Genomic DNA, 13,708 nt, shown 5'->3' with positions numbered 1-13,708 from the left:
AAAAAAATTCCTTCAACATCGGATTCGAACGGCAAAAGGGCCTACAACACACACCAGCCGACAAATATTAACATTTATTATATTTTATGGTTAACTTTTTTTTCTTTTCAAGGGAGGCTCTGCCTCACCTGCCTCACCTGCCTCCCCTGACCGCAAGTCACTGGTTTACAACTGGGGCAGCTGGATGGTCATCAATTTAACTACAACGCCAATGCTGAATGTTAGTTTCTGTTAATGTGACCTTATGAATAACAATGAATATCACTATAACGTGCAATAAATAATATCATAAGCAGAAACATGGAAGATAGTGATACAGTCCAACCTGCGCAGCAGTGCTGCCCTTGTATTTTTATTTGTGGATGTTGATGTTTTGATAGCTTTCCTCCATTCGGTTCATGTTGTTTTCCATTGAAATAATCTCATTAGCACGGAGCAAAAGGCTCAAGCCCTACTAACCTAATATTATAATGCTTCGTCCGAACAAAAATGGACCAAAATTAACACGCCTTAGACGTTAATTCTCTGAAATATAGGACGGGGTAAGTGGACGTTAGCTAGCTATTCTTAAAAAGCGAGTCGCGCTAAAATATGCGTCAGGATTCTAGAAAGTTGCCTCGGATGAATTGTGGGAATTGTAGTTCCTGTAGACAAACTCCCTACTACAAACTCTTGCTTGTGATAAAACGCGGTTAAGATTTCCTGTTTGCAGGAAAAATGGGACAATATTACACCTGACACACTTAATCACTTGGTGTCCTCAGTCCCTAAACATCTTTTAAGTGTTATGAAACGAAACGGCAACATCACACTGTAGTAAACGCTTTGCTGTCCCAACTTTTTTTGGAATGTGTTGCAGACATCAGAACTGAAGTGAGTGTTTGTCTTGAACAAAGAATAAAACTGATGAGGTATCACATCAAATAATGTGCTGCTGTATTGTCATGATTTTACTTACCATCCCAACTTTTTCCGATTTGTGGCACTAATAAAAAGAGAGAACCACTGAGAAATACAGTGCTGTGCACTAAAGAGACATGTCTTATGATGACACTTCAATATAGGCACCAAGTAAAAATATAATAAAAGCATAATTGCAAAAATATTCTCCAATAACATCACATTATGGGACATTTACCACACTGGGGTCATCGGAGGGGCTGCCACCAGATGTCCCTGTACTTGCTTTGTTTGAAGTCCCAAAACTTCAAATCTTTTTTTTTCAGCACAAACACCATAGAAAGAAAGCCCCAGTTCGTCAAAAGACTTCATCTGCCATCACAAGTTAATACCAGTTTTAGTTACCTTATTCGAAAATGTCACAAAGCCGGCGTGGGCACGTACCCGAAGATGATAAAGTGTGGAATAATTTAGCCCCATGTTTCTTGTGTCGTTTCTATCAAAGACTACTTATGGTCAACAAGATGACTCTCTGTAACGTCCTATTTAAGGTCCGACCCACAGCTGATATTTAAAGGGACTATGTTGCTTTTTTTCATGGCTTTGTCATCTCAAATGACGAGTCATGTGACAGTGAAGCTGAAGCTGTTGTGTCAGTGTCGGTACTCAGCACTGACATTTCACACTGGAGTCTCTCTCTGGGAAGGTAAATGTTGTTTAGTGCAAACTTTAAATAACTTACAAGCTAATTACTAAACCGCTATTAGCCCATAATAACGATTTCATTACATTTAGTCAACATCGATGCATATACTGCTATGTATAAAATTTGGTTTATTTTCAGTGTTTGTGTTATCCAACCGGTTATCCAGAATGCTATCTTTCGTCATTATGAGCCTAGTGGCGTTTGCCTCTGGTAAACCATGTGGTAAGTTAACTGTGCAAATAAACTGACTCACTGGTTTGGACATTCACCTCATTTTGTAATTGACAAATGTTGTGCAATTTTCAAATGGTAGTACGTTTTTGGCCTTCAGTGCAGGCAATGAGTCTATTTTTTATTATTATTAAATCTCTGCCATCTTTGTTTCCTCTTGGAACTGCTGAAGCTGCAGTTCTGGTTTTGCAATTCTTAGGAAGTTAATGTTGATCTCAAGAGACAGTTATATACATCTGTGTTTTCATTTCTGATAAAAATTTCTGAGTGACTTTTTCTTTTAAAGCTATTTAAACTTTTTATTCAGATACCAATGGATCCAACAACGAGCTGCTCCTGACACTCAATAAGAATCTCCTTCGTGCTCTGGATGGTCAGGAAGGACTCCCCAATCCCAGTGTGCACTTGGCATTACGACTTTCTAACTACCACAACCTTGCCAAGGAGAGCGAACACCTGGATAGACTGAAAAATAATTTGCACAATGACTTACAAAAGTAATGCAAAGTTTACAAATGCTCATTCTTCAAAATTGTCTATGTACGTCCACCCACTGAATTGATCTTTTCCGTAATGTTCACACCTAAACTTTAGTCTCCTGCGTATTTTTTACAGCTCTCTCGTTAACAGCCGCCCTGTGACCGGCCTCCTGGCGTTGTATGCTCTGGCTTTAAAGTCCTCCTGTTACGACCTCAACACAGTCACCTTCACTGTTGGTGAGAAGAGTGAGATTCTGCTGACACACCTGAAGAAGCAGATGGAAGGAGAAAAAGATCATATTGCCAGTAAGTTTTCCTTTTAGAGGTGAATGGTTGTCATAAAAAGTGTTCATCATCCTGTTTTACATTGTGCTACAAAATGGGTTCAAAGTTGATCTAGCATGAAAGGAATCCCAAGGACATGTATGTACTGTAGTGTCAAATCTCAAAAAAGGCTGTTTGGAATTATTATACAGGCCATCTTAATAATAATGAATCTACTTAAGATACATGTAGCAGCGCTGAAGAAAGTAAGGTTACTTTTAATTACTTGAGCATTACTGTAGTCATGTTTAACATAATTTGATTTCTTCTTCTTTTTTTCAGTTGCCAACCGCCCTTTAACCAACTATTACCAGTACTCTCTGGGTGTGCTCACTCTTTGCGTGAGCGGCATCAGGGTCAACAGCCATGTCAGCAACAAGCTCATCAAGGCAGTAGAACATGAGCACTTCAAACATGGAGACTCTGAGAGTACTGGTGAGTGAAACTGGCTAAATATTTTCTTTTTTTCCCTTATAAAATGATATGCAGATGGGGATGCATTTGAAATCATATGCTAAACAGAATCCACAAATTGCATTATAGATGTATGATAATCTACTTTACAATCACAATTATTTATCTCAGTTAATTTAGCAAAATTATGTGCACCCAAAACATGAGATGGATAACTTGTTATCCAGGGGATCATCTAATAAAAACTTGCCAGAATTAAGGTTTGGGGTGCAAAAGAATTGGAAGTGGTCTTTTTATTAGTTTATAAAGCTCTAAATTGTTTAGATCCAGCCCATTTATGTGACATTTTTAATCCATATACTCCTGTAAGAGCTCTAAGATCTTTAGTTTCACAACTGCTCTTTTAGCATCACACTCATAAAACACTGGAGATGCTACTTTCTCATCTATGCCGCAGAATTACAAAATAGCCTACCATCAAATATAAAACAGGCAACCTCAGTAGGGTCCTTGCATAGTCCTTAGCCTCAGTTCTCAACCCTTTCATGCATGGTGTCCATGTTCATGTACAGTTAATCTAACTCAATTTTGGGCAGTATTAGTATGTCCATAGCAATATTGTAACAATAGTTACCATCATGTGTTCCAAAAAATATGATTCCTGACACCCTCAATCCAAGATGGCTGATGGTGGTGATGTGCTAAATGCTTCAGGTATATCAGTGAAAACCTTCTGATCAAAAAGGTCAAAGCAGGTCGAAAAAATATTGCCATTCACAGGAAAGTGCGATGACCATTTTCTGTGCTTTGTAAACCTAAATTCACTAAATGCACCTAAAATGGATTTCAGTCGTAGCACAATTTTGAATAATAAAAATGTTCTTTAAACAATCTTGATCACTTTTCTCATTAGTCATGCATGAAAGGGTTAACACCACAACAACCCCACTCTGTACTAGTTCAGTTCCTAGGTTTGTTCTCTCCCTCCGTCTGTCAGAGATATGCATATTATATCCTACTCCCTCTCCTAGATACCTATGCCATGGCTGGAATGGCACTCCAGTGTCTGAAGGACGCTGACTCTCATGTGCACAATGCTGCTGAGCTAAACACAGCCCTTAGCAACATCAAGCAGAAGCTTCAGGCCTCTCATAGGACTGATGGTCATATTGGTAATGAATTCAGCACAGGCCTTGCAGTTCAAGTAAGGATATTTCCCTTATGCTTGGTTCAGCTCCCCTTTACTCTTTCACTGCATGAAACCTTATAGAAAAAAAACTTGCCATCTTATATCTGTATGTTGTTGTGATAAAAGGCCCTGTTGGCAATGGGCAGCCAGATTGAAGAGTGTGCTGCCTCAATGGAGGCCATGAGGACAGATGCCAGAAACAACACATACCACAACCCCATGGCCATATCCCAGCTCCTGCCAGCTCTCCAGCAGAAATCCTACCTGTCAATAAAAAGCATGCAGTGCCTCAATGAGGATGGTATGTGGAGCATTATTTCTACCTTCTGCAGTCACTGTTAAGTGCCTGTACTGTCACTCTTTTTTGTCATGGTGTGTGCCTTCCTACAGATACTTTAGTGCTGGAGCCTGTAGATCCTGTGGTGGTTTTACCAAGTGAAGCTAAAGTGACTGTGGCTGTGGAATTGGTTATGTCAAGCGGGGCATCTGCTCTTTACTATGTGGACGTGCCAAAAGGCAGCTCTCTGTTGGAGGCCCTTGAACTTCTTAAGGGGAATAATGTTGGCTTCACGTGAGTTCATTTGTGCTTTTCAGCTTTTTATATCTTTTTTAAAAGTCCTATATATGTTGAGTAATATTTGATCCTGTTTGGCAGGTTTGAGAAAGAACCCAGCCTGTGGGGACCTTTCTTAAGTGTGGTGAATGGAGAGCAGGCCAGGCAGATCGACCGCCGATACTGGCACATTTCCTCTGACGGCACTGCACTCAGTCAGGGTGAGGACACATACACATACACATACACACACACTATATTATGTCATGACTCAGTAACAGAGCATTCTCTTTATTTCTTTGATCTGCTGCTTTAATTTCATTTTAATAAAAATGAAAAATGCTGGTTTGCTCCCTCAGGTGTCAACGATTTCAAGATTGAGGTGGCTCAAAAGATCACTATCAAAAACACAAGCTACTAAGAGTCGGTCACTGCTAACGCAACAGTGAGTGATGATGATCAAAAACAGTTCACTGTTGAGTTTTCCTAGCCTTTTGTTGTTTTAACCACTGATTATACTTTAGAACAAAATGACAATATTTGGCTGTGAATATTCTATCTTGAGTATGTAAATTGTAAATCTTTTTTAAATAATGGATTGTTCAATGAGCATTAAATGTTCATTCAAATGTATTACAAAAAGTGTGACTGATTTTTAAGCAAATAAAAATGGTTGTAATGTTTTTATTTAAATGAAAACTTTTTATAGGTTTGTTTTTGTTACAAACAAAATATGAATTAGGAGTGACAAGTTGATTCAAATATTAGATATATAGATTTCTTTAAAAGGTAACATGGGCAATTAAACCACTGCTCCACTATGCCGCCTGAACTAGTTTATTTGTTAATCAAAAATGAGTGTAACTCATCTTGACATAAGCACCTCATTATGATGTGGCAATATCTGTGCTGCTGTTTACAGTAACTTAAATGCCATAAGGGATTATGAAAATATTTGGAAGAAGTGTAAATAAATTGTGAGTTTCTTGATCGCTTTCTTTTACAAATAAGAAAGAGACATGGTCCAAACCAGTCAATAACAAGAGCAGGTATCTTTGAGCAGTACACTCAATACATAGCCTATAAATATGAAGCTGAAAATTAATCAGATTTTAATCTTGAAAATTCATACTACCAATTCATATAGTTATTTGTAAATTAAAATTGAATTAATGAATTAAAAGCTATGTCAACTGAATTTCTGCCTTGACAGTAACCAAGCACTTGACCTCATCCATAGGGGGAAATCAGTTAGTATTAGAGCTTAAGACTAGATTTTAATAGGTTAGGAGAGGAGATCACATGTACTTCCGGGTTTACGGCCAGACGTTCATGTGTCACCATCTGGAACTGCTGTATTTATGAATGCACAATGCAATCAGTGAGTGTTTAAACAAGTGTATGAAATCAATAGATAGCCTTCATATGTGTAGAAAAATACAAGCCCGCCTCGCCACAATTAAATTCATTATAACTTGTTATATTTACAATCGATTTTCCAACGGTTTGGTTAGCTACAAATCCCAGGCATGTATTTATGATACGGGATACTTGGTTTAACTACGATTTATATAGATAGATAGATATCTATCGCATGTACCGGAAGCAAATCTTTTGCCACTCCAGCTCAACAGGTGGCGCTAATGCACCTTAAGTTGGCTTGCAAACCGCCAATGAATAACATACGAAGACGGAGGAGGAGGAAGTACATTTTGCTATTGTTTGTAGCATTTTGGTAACGCATTTAACATCAGTCGTAAGTTACCAGCAGCAAATATAAGAAACACGAATGTGTGAATGCTGCAAAAACAACCTAGCCCATATAACGGTGTTTATAAATATAACGTTTGGATATTCATCTATGAATGTATCATTCACGAAAATTCCTGCTTTTTTTTTAGCTAACTCCCATGAGATGAACCCAGCGGTAATGTGAAAATACGTAACTGCTTACTAACGTTAGCGAGCACTAAGCCAAATGCAGATAAATGTGAGAAACCTTGTAAAGGTACACATACCCGCGAGGATGTCTGTCGTCTTTCGATGCGTTCTATTCAGTCGTCTTTCCACATTTAAAAGAATAACAGGTTTGACACAGGTCATCAGACTTGGGCATATTGCGCCTCTTCCACAGCGGAAGACACCCGGCAGCAGCACAGTAATAACACGGGCAGCGAACAGTGTAATTACTATGGCTAGAAGGGTAGACAAGATCAGTTCTTGTTGTCCAAGGTGTCTGTCAAGTAAAGCTTCAGCTCAAGATGGAAAAGCTCGCGTGAAGAGAGTTTCTATCGAAGGCAACATTGGTAAGATCACAAGTATTTCAGCTTGTACATACAGTATAGCCTACATCTAACTTGACATGACTGTAAAGTGTTGCTAATATTTATGTTATGTGTTCTTAAATTTCAGCTGTTGGAAAGTCCACGTTTGCCAGACTCTTGCAGTCAGCCTGTCCAGACTGGGAGGTGATGGCAGAACCTGTCAGCAAGTGGCAGAACATTGAGAGTGGGACCTCGAGGGTAAGCACCTTTCATGAACTCGACATGTTTTACCGCAAAAAAAAAAAATTAGTGGTGACCAACTGTCTATCTCTGCCTGTGTCTTTGACAGGGGACAGATGCATCCTCACAGACGGTCAGCAACCTGCTGCAGATGATGTACCAGGACCCTCTGCGCTGGTCGTACACATTTCAGACATACTCGTGTATGAGCCGACTGAGAACGCAGCTGCAGCCTCCTCCAGCTCGCTTGCTCAACTCAGAGGGATCACCTGTCCAGGTGTATGAGCGCTCGGTGTACAGCGACAGGTGAGCGAGTAAGAGAAAACAAGGAGCAGAACAGAAGGTGAAAATGAAATAATGTCTCTGGGGTCTTTAATTACAAGACCCATAATCATTGCATATAAGTGAGAAGGTGCTATTGTCTTCTTAGGATAAAGTTGGTATGGAATTGAAATGTGTAGTTATTTAATTAACTTACTGAGTGAAGGCATTGTTCTTTACATTGTTTGCATGACTTTTCTCACAGATACATCTTTGCTCTCAATATGTTTGAGCTGGGTTGCATCAACTCTACAGAGTGGGCAGTCTACCAGGACTGGCACTCTCTCCTGGTGGAGCAGTTTGGACACCAGGTGGAGCTCGAGGGCATCATTTACCTCAGTGCCCCACCAAAGGTTTGCACATCTAATATTTCATATACAGATAGATCTTAGTTTTGCTGTTCTATTTCACATAACAGTGCAAATTGTAATTTTATCTCTCAGAAATGCATGGAGCGTCTGGAGCAGCGAGGAAGGCCAGAGGAGAAGGGCGTAAAACTGGACTATCTAGAAAAACTTCACATTCAGCATGAGAGGTGGCTTATTAAGAAAAGCACTGAGTGAGTGGTAATGAGATCACATGGGTGTTTGACCGCTTCAGACTTTTGAATATTTCCTGTGACCTGTAAAATATAACCTTTTTAAGCTCCTCTCAATATGACCTTAGAAGTGATTCTTTACAGCAGTTATGGAGGACTCATCGTTATTTTGGCACCTTTATAAGCAGGTATCTGTAAATGCAGAAATGTGCAGTTTTTACATGCAATAAATCATTTACATTAAAAGTGGGGGTTAAGCTGTTATGACCTGTAAATTTGCTAAAACAAAATACATTTTAAAGCTTAAATGAATAAGACCAGCAGTGGGGCAGCTCTCGTATTAGACTCCTGTCACAGCTCTTTGTTGTTCAGCTGTGAATAGGTGATGTTCAGCAGTGTTTGGTCTGGGGGACTAGCACAGTGTAACGCAGCTTGGCTCTCTCTTTTCAGAATACATTTTGAAAAGTTGAAACAGATACCCGTTTTACAACTGGATGCCGGTGTGGAGTTTCAGACCGACCGAGAGGTGCAGGAGCAATTTATTACAATGGTATGTTGGTTTTCTGTACAGCACTCTGACCTAATAGCTGCTGTGCCTAAACTACCACCACATGAGGGCGCTGTTGTAATATGTGGTCATCCCCACAGTCTTTGATCTAATGAAAAGTCACTGACACAGTTGTTTTCTGATCTGATGTTTGATGCGTTTCTTGTTTGTGATCCTAAAATATGTTTTCTTACACAGGTGAAGAACTTCTTCAGTGCCTTATAAGAAGACTGTTGTCAACTACCACCAACAGTCAGAATCCAATGAGACCACTCAGACCTCACGCAGACAAGTGTGTTAACTGACATATAATGGCATATTAGCCTCTCAGGGTGAAGAAAATCTAAAGTAGCATAAAAGGTTTTCTCTTTTTTGATGAGCTGCAGTGTCTCCAGAACATGAAACACAGAGTGAGTTCTGTCAATATATGAATGTGCTACTTGTTACAAGACTTTTAAATTGTTACAGTTTTTGTTGTTTGCGTGTCACTGGTTAGTTACATTTACTTCTTTTACTGTACTGTTTATTCAACTTAATCTTAACTCTTTCTTTCCCTCTAAAAATTCACATATCCAAGTTACTGAATCACATCTCAGTTAAATGTAGATGTTATAAACTTGAATCTCTGACATCACTACTTTGACCATTAAGAAATAAAGTTTACAAAAGATCAGTTTTGTGCATGATACTGTATAACACATTCCTGACTGACCACAAAAGATAGTGTAATTGTTTTGTTTTTTTGTTAATAAATTAAAGAATTTTATTTTTTGTGTTTTTATTATGATGATTTTAATGATTGTACTTTATTCTTGTATTTTTGAAATGTTACATTACAACCATTATGTTTGCTAATGCTGCTAAACAGAATGGTGCCAATGACGGTACAAGATTTGGTATTATTCATTATTAGAGTTTTACATTTGAAAAGGATTAGGCTCCTGAATGAATATTAAAAGACAAGGCAGCTTGACAGGATAATGACCTTGGCTAAGTCTACTTTTTTCTGGCCCTCTGATGTGCTCTGATGATCAGAGGGGCTGTTCACATGCCTGGAGTGGCCAGGGGTCATCAAAGGGCAGCTGTCCACTATAAAGAAGCCTGTCTGGAGCTCCATCTGCACAGAGCATCATTTCAGCCTGAGACCAGCTGGAGGAAGGAAGGACGATCTTTGCTCCCATTCTTGTTGGCATAGATTTTGTGAGTGACACTTAAAATGGAAACTAGAGTCCTGATGATAATTCTTTGCTCTTTTGGAGTGGTTTTCTCAACTCAGAGCCACAGACATCACACAGGCCTCAAGACTAGTGTAGCGTTCAGAAATCTATCGCATAGTCATTGCATCAGATACCCTATGTACATGATGCAGCTGTACCGCTCCTTCAGGACTGTTGATTCCTCACATTCAGCAGCTGTCAACACTGTTACACAAGGTGACAACCTGCCTGTGCTAAGTGCCGACTCAGTCCTAAATCTGATGGCCAGAGGTGAGTACAGTTTGTTTTTACATTGCTTATATGCATCACTGGATGTAAAACATGCCAAATACTGTATATGTTTCTCCTCGGTGTACTCAGTCCTCCAGCAGCTCTCTGGCTGGTGCACTGTCTGTGCTATCAGACCCCCCTTTTTACAACTCCACAAGTGTCAAAATGCTTATTCAACTTTAAAGGCTTTCTCTGTTTTATGTGAGAGGGTGTGTATATTAGCCCTCAGACGTCCTTGCACAGGGGGGTTCAATACACATCCTGTCCTGTTCACCCTCCCACCTGAGTGTATTGACATTTGTCCAGGAATCTGGTTTGCCCAGAATCTTTCAGACTGCTGACTGGTCTATGTGAAAATGAGCTCCCATTTACATGCCTGGTTTTGTTTCTTTTTTAGGTTGCCAACAAGTGGGTGAAAGATGGACTGTCACATTTGACATGTCATCCATCTCTACTAGTGAGATGGTCCAGCTGGCAGAACTTCGGATCAGACTACCAGGTTTCTCTGCCTCTAAGCAGGCCACTGTGGATTTATACCACTCCCGGAAGCAGAGCTGTGACCAGGACAGCACATCATGTCAGGAGGAGGAGCACCTTTTCCTGGGGAGCTTTAGCACCTCACCTAACAGCACCAAGTCTTCCTGGAAGGTTTTTAATGTGACTGCTTTGTTAAAATATTGGCTGTACCAGGGAGATGGAGTGACTCAAGAGGCCTCAGTACAGCCTGAGACAGACCGTGGGAGTGGTGATGGAGAGGTGGGGGAGACAACCAGCAAGTCCCTCTTCAAGGATTCGGGATTGAAGCAAAGGAAAATACACCATCCAACGACAAACCGGATCATGATGATCATCTTCTCCAAACACAACCAGCCTCAGGGAGGCCACGCAGCGTACAGCCTCATTCATACTGTGGAGAACTCCAAGTATGTGACTGTGGACAGAGTCAGCAGTGACAGACAGAGTCGACGCCACAAAAGAAACCGACTGGAGCGGATGAGAGTGACTGGTGGAGCTGCACCTACTGCTGCACCGGCAGCAGAGCCAGTCCAGAGGCCGCTGTGTAGGAAGGTAGACATGTGGGTGGACTTTGACCACATAGGCTGGGATGAGTGGATTGTACACCCCAAGCGCTACAATGCATATCGCTGTGAGGGAGAGTGTCCTACACCACTGGATGAGTCCTTCCGTCCCACCAACCACGCATATATGCAGGTAAGATGACAGCTGAATTGTTAACCCTTTAGAATCCTAAACAATCACAAGGTTGTTTTTTTTTTTGTTGTTTTTATAGTTGCCAGTTAATTGATATGAATTATCTATATCTTTTTCAGAGCCTCTTGCGACATCACCATCCAGAAATCAGTCCACTCTCCATGCTGTACTATGAAAACGATGACTTGGCCCTGCGGCATCATGAGGACATGATTGTTGAAGAGTGTGTTTGCCACTAAACAGTCACAGGAGCAGCTATGATAGAGCAAAATCTTTAAATAGTGTTCAAATATTAAACTTCCCAGTCATGGCCTTTTACAGCAAGTAACAAGAGTATTAAGGTTGAATGACTCAAAATATATTCATCCATACTGGCTGGTAAACTATAGTACTTTCTATCTTTAATAAGACGTACGCTCCATTCTGCAAGTTATACATTTTTATTTATACATTATCATGTATATTTGTACATAAAATATGAACATATATTAAAATGTTTTATTTTGACATGTGTTTCTTTTTGTCAATACTCACAAGCTGAGTTTAGTTTTTGACTATTAGGTGCTTTCATTTTCAATATGAATTTGTGCATCCTAAATATCTGGATGTGGGAATAAAGTTTTTGAAATTGCATAACCTGAGATTGACAAATATTTAAAGAGGGGAATTCGGACCACATGAATTCAGAGATTATTTTCAGAGTAAAATATTTCAGTGTTACTAATAAAGTGGGGTTTTTTTTTTCAATTCAACTTAATTTTAAAAGTACAGTATTCATTTGCTTATAAATTCTAAAACCTTATGGCCATTATTTGCATACATACATAACGTAATGATTTTCAATTTTAAAAATACGCAGGACTTGAGTGCTTTATTTCATGATAATTTTTAACTGTTTTTAATTTGTATTAAACCCCTCAGCAATAGTTACTGCAGTATACAGAATGAGATACACATGCAGAATCCTTTTGGATTAGCAAAAACCACTCAGAGGCTCAACCTGCTTGTTGATACTCATCTACATCTTAATTCTACTTGTCTTCTCTGACTGGCGACCTACTAACAGTTTAAAGTATTTGCCTTCCTCTGTTCCAATCCACATCTTTGGGCCCACTACAGTGCACACATCATCAAAGGTCATTAGTGTCCTCTTTGGCCAGGCTTCTTTTGTTGATTGTGATCAAACAGGCACGCTGAGTGGGACGACACAGAAAGTGAACCGAGGAATGGATCGACAGGGGAGAAAAAAAAGCAGTAGCACTTGTTTATTTTACAGAATGGGGGCGGGGTGGGTGGGGGTCAGGAAGCGGAGGTGACAAAGAGAGGTTAGGAACCAAAACATACAAGGGCAATGTGAGGGAACTGGGATGAGTCAACACCTGAAGTTACCGTGGAGGAAGGACAGGGCGGACTGGAACTGATCAGCTGAAACTGTTCAATCCACACTTTCAGCCAAGACAAGTCCAGGCAGAGGTCTTTCATTACTCTCAGTTTTATTCAGCTGAGGTTTCCTAAAACTGCCTTACTAATGATGATGAATTTAGGATTTTACAGACTGGCTCACACTGTGCAATGTCAGTTTTTACGCTCAATCAGTCAAGTAATATAATGTTTATGCTTACGAGTTAAAGGACCTGCAATGATTAGATGATTAGTCAACAGAAAATCAATGGCAAATATTTGATTAATAATTTGTCATTTCAGTCATTTTTCCAAACAAAGGTCACCAAAAATGGCTGTTTTCTATTAAACTGGAAAAATTTCTGTTTTATATCACAGTAACTGGAAGGCGTTTAAGTTTTGGACTGAGATGAACAACAAAACAAGAGGTCACCTTGGACCGTTTTCAGTTTCAGCTTTAAAGTATTTTATAGACCAAACGGTTAATTAATTATTAAAGAAAATCATTGGCAGATTAATTAATAATGTAAGCAATTTAAGTTGCATCCCCAATGCTTTTTAATCATTTTTACATTTACTTGTTTATATAGTGTCAATTTTTTGTTTAAAAATGTTTATTCTGTCTTATGCCAGTCATCTCTAAAGCACTTTGAATGATATTAACCTATATGAAAGGTGCTATACCAATAAAGTTTTGATCGATTCACCAATTAACAATGATCACATTCAGCAAGTGGCCATTTGCAACAATGAAGGTCTGGTCCAATCTTATCACTGTCACTACAATAAAAGAATATCAGAATATCGGGGCTTTGCTGCATCACCTCACATCAGTCCTTATAAACCCTGGACAAACCTGACCCTGGTGGTCAGGTCATTGTCTTGTCTGACTCTACCAGGAA

The 13,708-nt window shown here is 39.5% G+C and overlaps 4 protein-coding genes and 1 long non-coding RNA gene across 7 annotated transcripts in view; 3 read left to right on the top strand and 2 right to left on the bottom strand.

Annotated features, from left to right (window-relative positions):
- The window catches only part of ccdc117 (coiled-coil domain containing 117), a 6,951-nt gene extending 4,509 nt beyond the window's left edge, over positions 1–2,442 (bottom strand). Inside the window, exon 1 of one of the 2 annotated variants that reach the window (XM_020602504.1) lies at positions 2,421–2,442. The gene's annotated coding sequence lies outside the window, so the exon portion shown is untranslated. Of the gene's footprint in view, positions 1–325; positions 645–2,420 lie in introns of those variants that run through there. The other variant, XM_020602503.1, reaches the window with a different exon arrangement.
- Positions 1,416–5,485, top strand: tcn2 (transcobalamin II). The gene is made up of 10 exons (XM_020602500.1): positions 1,416–1,606; positions 1,745–1,828; positions 2,145–2,334; positions 2,453–2,622; positions 2,923–3,075; positions 4,086–4,258; positions 4,370–4,544; positions 4,634–4,814; positions 4,899–5,017; positions 5,156–5,485. Exons 1-10 carry the CDS (start codon positions 1,483–1,485, stop codon positions 5,215–5,217), a joined length of 1,431 nt encoding a protein of 476 aa, XP_020458156.1. The 5' UTR covers positions 1,416–1,482; the 3' UTR covers positions 5,218–5,485.
- Positions 2,496–6,901, bottom strand: LOC109961579 (uncharacterized). The gene is made up of 3 exons (XR_002275151.1): positions 6,815–6,901; positions 4,454–4,507; positions 2,496–2,582 (listed from the first exon to the last, which is right to left on the bottom strand). It is a non-coding gene; the product is annotated as an uncharacterized LOC109961579 (long non-coding RNA).
- dguok (deoxyguanosine kinase) lies at positions 6,700–9,446 on the top strand. Of its 2 annotated transcripts, none has more exons than XM_020602502.1 (7): positions 6,700–7,102; positions 7,209–7,318; positions 7,410–7,606; positions 7,827–7,974; positions 8,065–8,156; positions 8,610–8,709; positions 8,905–9,446. In XM_020602502.1, the coding sequence occupies exons 1-7, from the start codon at positions 6,775–6,777 to the stop codon at positions 8,929–8,931; spliced, it is 1,002 nt and encodes a 333-aa protein (XP_020458158.1). In that variant the 5' UTR covers positions 6,700–6,774; the 3' UTR covers positions 8,932–9,446. The 2 variants fall into 2 exon arrangements, with proteins under 2 accessions (XP_020458158.1, XP_020458157.1); XM_020602501.1 differs by having other exon boundaries at positions 8,065–8,180.
- Positions 9,447–9,871: 425 nt separating this feature from the next.
- spaw (southpaw) lies at positions 9,872–11,731 on the top strand. Its single transcript, XM_020602562.1, has 3 exons — positions 9,872–10,193; positions 10,591–11,405; positions 11,525–11,731. Exons 1-3 carry the CDS (start codon positions 9,923–9,925, stop codon positions 11,642–11,644), a joined length of 1,206 nt encoding a protein of 401 aa, XP_020458218.1. The 5' UTR covers positions 9,872–9,922; the 3' UTR covers positions 11,645–11,731.
- Positions 11,732–13,708: the final 1,977 nt, after the last annotated feature.

This window comes from Monopterus albus, unplaced genomic scaffold (assembly GCF_001952655.1).
Source record: "Monopterus albus unplaced genomic scaffold, M_albus_1.0 scaffold56.1, whole genome shotgun sequence".
Taxonomy (NCBI): Eukaryota; Metazoa; Chordata; class Actinopteri; order Synbranchiformes; family Synbranchidae; genus Monopterus; species Monopterus albus.
Note: the sequence above shows the minus strand (reverse complement) of the source record. Positions and strands in the feature narration are given on the sequence as shown.

What these genes read in the sequence shown, in the direction of transcription:
- tcn2 (XM_020602500.1), top strand. Translation starts at nt 1,483, where the DNA reads ATGTTGCTTTTTTTCATGGCTTTGTCATCTCAAATGACGAGTCATGTG. An exon ending in TGCCTCTGGTAAACCATGTG is followed by an intron (nt 1,829 to 2,144) that starts GTAAGTTAACTG and finishes CTTTTTATTCAG; the next exon opens with ATACCAATGGATCCAACAAC. An exon ending in AGAAAAAGATCATATTGCCA is followed by an intron (nt 2,623 to 2,922) that starts GTAAGTTTTCCT and finishes TCTTTTTTTCAG; the next exon opens with TTGCCAACCGCCCTTTAACC.
- dguok (XM_020602501.1), top strand. Translation starts at nt 6,775, where the DNA reads ATGCAGATAAATGTGAGAAACCTTGTAAAGGTACACATACCCGCGAGG. An exon ending in TTCTATCGAAGGCAACATTG is followed by an intron (nt 7,103 to 7,208) that starts GTAAGATCACAA and finishes CTTAAATTTCAG; the next exon opens with CTGTTGGAAAGTCCACGTTT. An exon ending in CGCTCGGTGTACAGCGACAG is followed by an intron (nt 7,607 to 7,826) that starts GTGAGCGAGTAA and finishes CTTTTCTCACAG; the next exon opens with ATACATCTTTGCTCTCAATA.
- spaw (XM_020602562.1), top strand. Translation starts at nt 9,923, where the DNA reads ATGGAAACTAGAGTCCTGATGATAATTCTTTGCTCTTTTGGAGTGGTT. An exon ending in CCTAAATCTGATGGCCAGAG is followed by an intron (nt 10,194 to 10,590) that starts GTGAGTACAGTT and finishes TTTCTTTTTTAG; the next exon opens with GTTGCCAACAAGTGGGTGAA. An exon ending in CCAACCACGCATATATGCAG is followed by an intron (nt 11,406 to 11,524) that starts GTAAGATGACAG and finishes TATCTTTTTCAG; the next exon opens with AGCCTCTTGCGACATCACCA.